The sequence below is a fragment of the Chionomys nivalis genome, chromosome 4, assembly GCF_950005125.1.
Source record: "Chionomys nivalis chromosome 4, mChiNiv1.1, whole genome shotgun sequence".
Taxonomy (NCBI): domain Eukaryota; kingdom Metazoa; phylum Chordata; class Mammalia; order Rodentia; family Cricetidae; genus Chionomys; species Chionomys nivalis.
Window position 1 is genome coordinate 74,473,013 of NC_080089.1, and position 5,034 is coordinate 74,478,046.

Below are 5,034 nucleotides of genomic sequence, written 5' to 3' on the forward strand. Positions count from 1 at the left end.
AGTCCTGTCATTAGGATTATTTAAATGTCCCTTAGGAGTCCTGAAAGAGTCTCAGGGACACACGCTGGTTCTGGGTTATACTGTGACACTCTAGAGAGTTCTCTTTGCCCCTCAGGAAGATTGCCCTGGATTAAAGCAGGCTTCTAGAGAGTGTGGACATAAAGAAGGGGCCAGACAGCTGGGCACAAGTGATCTCTGGGAAACGGGGTAACCTCAACTCACAGAAAGTCAAAAAGCAGCCTCAGGAGGGCCCACGAGGAATAGAGCCCAGCAGAACTGTAACCTACCAGAGCAGGGGTTCTCAACCTGTGATCCCTTTGGGGTCCCATATCAGATAGATATCCTGCATAGCAGGTACTTAGGATTCATAACAGTAGCAAAATTACAGTTATGAAGTAGCAACAAAATAATTTTATTGTTGGGAGTCACTGCAAGGCAAAGGTCACAATGTTAGGAATGTTGAGAAGTGATGAACTAGAGACTTGGTCAAGGGAGGCCTGCAGGGATTCTAGGGAGCGTAGCTGGTAGGTCAGAGACAAGCAAGAGTCAGGGGCAGGGCCTGCATTGCCTCCTCCAGCTTAGGACAGCCGCTTTGCAAAATTATTTATATATCCTCACTTTGCAAACAAGCCAGCCCGGTTCATAGCAAGTTAAGACGTGGTTTCTAGCCCGGCCTGATGGCACAAGCCTGTAATTCCAGAGATTCAGGAGGCCGAGGTAGGAGAATGACAATTCTAAGGCCTACCAACGCCTAGAAAGTTCCAGAACCCCGCTAATTCTTAATCCTTGGGCAAAAGGTAAGCAGTAACCCGAGGGTCCCACGTTGTTCTTGTTTGCTCCATCACGGGCCTCGCTCCTTGGAACAGGTGCAAGTGAGATTCCCAATCATCTGGGGGGTGGAGGCAGGAAGCCGCTGGGCCTTGAAAGCCGGCTGGGTTGGGCCGGGTGCAGAGGCCTAAGGATGGACGACGACCCGTTGCAGGAACGCACTAGACGGCTGTTGACTGACTTCTTGACGTTCTGTGCTCGGGAGCCGGGTGTCCCCGGGTCACCGCCCACATCAGCCGAGGCGGAATTGCTGCGCTCTCTGGCAGCTCGGATGCAACGGCAGCACGAGGCTTTCTTCTCCACCTTCTTTGGCTACCAGGGCAACCGCGTGGAGCTGGTGAGACAGATGGCGGATGGGGTGTTCTCCGATGCCCCAAACTTCAACTGGGGCCGCCTGGTGCTGCTCTTGACCTTCGCGGGGACGCTTCTGGATCAAAACCCTAGCCACGCTACCACGCAGAATGGTGTGAACAATCAAGTGCAAGTGGCCCGAGACTGCCATCTCATCGTGGATTTACTGTGTAATCGGCTCCTGAGACATCATCGCTTGTGGCTGGAGGCTCATGACGGCTGGGTGAGACCACACGCGAAGCGTGGGCGTGATGGTGTGTGTGGGTGTGGGGTGCGTTTGGGGTGCTGTGCTAAATGCCTCTCACAGACCAGGAACACTTCAGCTTTACTGTGCAGTCCGATTTTATTTTCTTCCTTTACTTTTTTTTTTTTTTTTTTTTACTAAAGTCAGGGTCTTAGGTAGTCCAGGCTGGACTCATTCATAGCCTCCTATAAATATGGTCCTCCTGCTTGCATTCCCGGGGACTACTTACAGGCTATGCTATTATGGATGGGTTGATGTGGTGCGGATGTGGACACCCCCCCCTCCCCGGGGGAAGCCTTTGAACAGGCCAGAAAAACACTCTTTTACAAATGAGCCACGGCCCCAGCCCGAAGATTTCTTTAGAGGCACTCAGACGGCCCTTGCTCAATAGGTCTCATAAAAACCCATTCAGGGGTGACTAGGCACACATGGCATTCCCTACCCCTTGCCCTCGGAACTTTCAGGGAGGGCTTATTAGGTCCGATAAACCCAAGGAGTAGAAAGGGGACTGTGGTCACGCCCAGGCCCTCCAGAACTTCCTCTCCTTTTTCTAACCCTGCAGGAGACTAAAGCCCTAGGGGTTGTGAAATGTCCGTGACCAAGTGTGGCCCCTGACTGGGGTCTTCTGGCCCACTGCCCTTTTCCCTGCTGGGCAGGCTCCTGGCTTTCTGTTGATCCTGAATCTCTGCATTGTAAAAGCTAAAGAGGCAGCTACACAGAGCTACTGGCTAAGGAAAACACCTAGCATGAGAATAAAGTGTGATTGTAGATTGTTAGCGTCTGTGAGGCCTTGGGTTCAATACCCAGCACCGCCAGAAAAGAAAAAAAAAAAAACCTCCATCCTAGTTTAGCCCACGTGCTGAGCTTGGCCTCAGGTTTCTTCTTCCTCTTCGGGGTTGAATCAAAGCTGAAGTGACCCGTGTTGTACTATAAATGTAAATTATTAAAACCTGCTATAAAAAAGCCTGCTGTCAGCAGTCTGCATTTAGACCACCTGAGAAGGAAAGGCGGTGTGATGGGTTAGCGGTAACTCCTGCCCTGTTCCTGCTGTGTGGATCTACCGGCCGGTAGACTGCCTTCAGCTGGGGTTTTGAGAACCCTCTGAGCCCTCTCCTCTCCCTCTCTCCTTCCTCACTCCTCCTCTCTCCCGATGAGCTCTCAGACTTGGGAGGGTTCAAGAGGAACTGTGAGGCCAGTTTTCTTTTGGGTAAGTTAATACCAAGGAAAGGCAGCATGACGGGCACTGCATGGTGTTCAGGTCTATGGGACAAAGCCGGAATCCCCTCATGGGTTCCAGAGGAGGGAGGAGGCCCCATGCCACTTAGTGGTGAATAAGTGCTTGAAGCTGGGTTGTCACTATTTCCAGAGCAGCCAGGGCAGGGGAAAATGTTGGCTGCTTTGGTTAATGTATGTTCACCATACAGGATTTGCTGGCCATACTTGGGGCCTCAGGGAGCCTGGGGTTGGCAAACTCCCTTTGGGGAAGAGACGCTTACACGTCAAGGGCTCGCTTTCAGTATAGCCTCTGCTATTTCTTCCATCTGAGCTGTGAAGGCAGCGAAAGCAGCTGCTGTGGCAAATATGGCTTGGATACACTCTATACACAAATGTAACCTTCCCAGCCTTTTTGTTTTGGGGTGGCAGGCATGAATTCAGTCTCTGGTTGCTACATATTAACTTGGGGTGGTGTGGAGTCAGCACATCTCCGGTCTCAAGGTATCTGAGTCAGACTGACGTCTGTGTTGGCACAATGGAAGGATATTGTCCTCGTGAGCCTGCGTCATGTGCTGTACACACAGCAGTCTGGATGAGTTGAGATGGGCAGTGTGCTAAGCAGCGGGGGAGGGGGGTTATGAATTTAAGAATCAAGACAGTTATTAAAGGGGTAGCCACAGGTCTGGTCTGACGGGGGGCGGGGGGGGCTCGATGAGTTCTGAAACCATTTTGACTTTGATTTGAAGGGGGGGGGGTCGGGTGAATAGAAGACAGACAGGTGCCGTCAAAGGAGGGAGTGCCCAAGGTTTAAGTTTTTCAGTTTTATTGGAGATTGTGGGGAAGGCGTCAGAAAGTAAAGAGGTTTTTATAGAGTTCTCCTAGATGTCTTTCCTCAGCGTTGAGGTAAAATGTGAGGTGTTGTGAGGCATCTCTGCCATATGGGGCAGTTAGATGATAGCTTCTATGCGAGTTGAACTGTGAACAGATCCTGGGATGTCTGGTAGGCACGTGCCTTTCATTTTATGGCAGGATCTAGAACCTTCATACTAGAGATTGGCCCAGGGCCTTGTGCATGTCATCACATGCTTGACCGCCGAGGTCCACGCTAGCCTTTCCTGTGAATTTTTACTTATTTTTATTCTGTGTGGATGAGTACCTGCATGTGTTGTGTGTGCCATGTACATGCAGTGCTCAGCGAGGCCAGTAGAGGGCGCTAGGTCCCCTGGACCCGGAATTAACCGGAATTGTGAGCTACCACATGAGTGCTGGGATCTGAACCCAATTCCTCTGCAAGAGCAGCCAGTGCTCTCAGTGGCTGGGCCACCTCTTCGGCCCCACCTTCTGTGTATCTGGGGCTCAGGTTTGTTCATGGAGAGTCCGTCTAATGCTCCTCGTGTGCCCCTTACAGGATGGCTTTTGCGATTTCTTCAGGAGCCCCTTCCCAGTCATTGTTTGGAGGAGAGTGCTCATCAAGGCTTTTCTGTCCTGCATCATCGCGACGACCATCCTGTATATCTGGAAAAAGTTTTAAAGTTTTAAAATTTTAAAACGATTTTACCTGACTGTGACCCGCTAAGGGACCGTTTTAGATGACTGGAGAAGAACTGAGGAAATCCTCCTGCCTAGAGACATTTTTTACCTGCATGCTGCAAGGAGTCCTGGGGTTGCAATGGGGCAGCATTTGGAAGGGGAAGGGGCTCGTCACTAAGTGGGGAAATGGTCTTCTGGGTACCCCAAAGAACTACATCCTTTCCGTAGATGCGCAGCTGTCTGCATCTGGCTGTACGCACACTAGAGCCTCTCCCGTCTGTTTTGGGGTTCTTGAGGAGTTGTTCAGTAGCCAGAATTGCCAGGCAGAAGAACCTAAAGCACCAAAACCCCAGAGCAACGAAGAATGCAATAGAAAACCTTAAGAATTCCTTGGAAATCTATCTTTCTGTGCCTAATTCCCAGGACTTCTGAATTTATAGTGTCCCCCTCGAATAAAATTTTAAGTAACTTCAAATTTTTAATAAATGTATATACATTTTTCAAAAAGACTGGCTATTTCTCTAATTCAGCAAGACTTTTGTTCTTGGGAGAAACTTCAATTGATGACAGTGTGCCCAGGGTTTGGTTTATATTGCTGTATGTGGGGGGTAGTTTTTATTTTTATAATGTATATTCATGTTATGCTTGTATGTTTATCTGTGTACCACATATGTGGCTAGTGCCTCTGAGGCCAAAAGATGGTGTCAGATCCCTGGAACAGGAGTTATAGACGGCTGTGAGCACCATGTGGGTGCTGGGAATCGAACACGGGTCCTCTGGAAGAACAGCCAGTGCACTCTCTCCAGCCTTAACAAGGCTTTGCTTTAAACATTTAATCTACACGAAAGTTCTTAAATCATTTCTCT

The 5,034-nt window shown here is 49.8% G+C and overlaps 1 protein-coding gene across 1 annotated transcript; it reads left to right on the forward strand.

Annotated features, from left to right (window-relative positions):
* The first annotated feature begins 949 nt into the window (after positions 1-949).
* Positions 950-4,629, forward strand: Bcl2l10 (BCL2 like 10). Its single transcript, XM_057768698.1, has 2 exons — positions 950-1,402; positions 4,047-4,629. The coding sequence occupies exons 1-2, from the start codon at positions 962-964 to the stop codon at positions 4,167-4,169; spliced, it is 564 nt and encodes a 187-aa protein (XP_057624681.1). The 5' UTR covers positions 950-961; the 3' UTR covers positions 4,170-4,629.
* Positions 4,630-5,034: the final 405 nt, after the last annotated feature.

Excerpts from the sequence above, each read along its gene's own strand:
- Bcl2l10 (XM_057768698.1), top strand. The coding sequence starts at position 962 with ATGGACGACGACCCGTTGCAGGAACGCACTAGACGGCTGTTGACTGAC. Across the intron at positions 1,403-4,046 it reads TGGAGGCTCATGACGGCTGG|GATGGCTTTTGCGATTTCTT; the intron begins GTGAGACCACAC and ends TGCCCCTTACAG.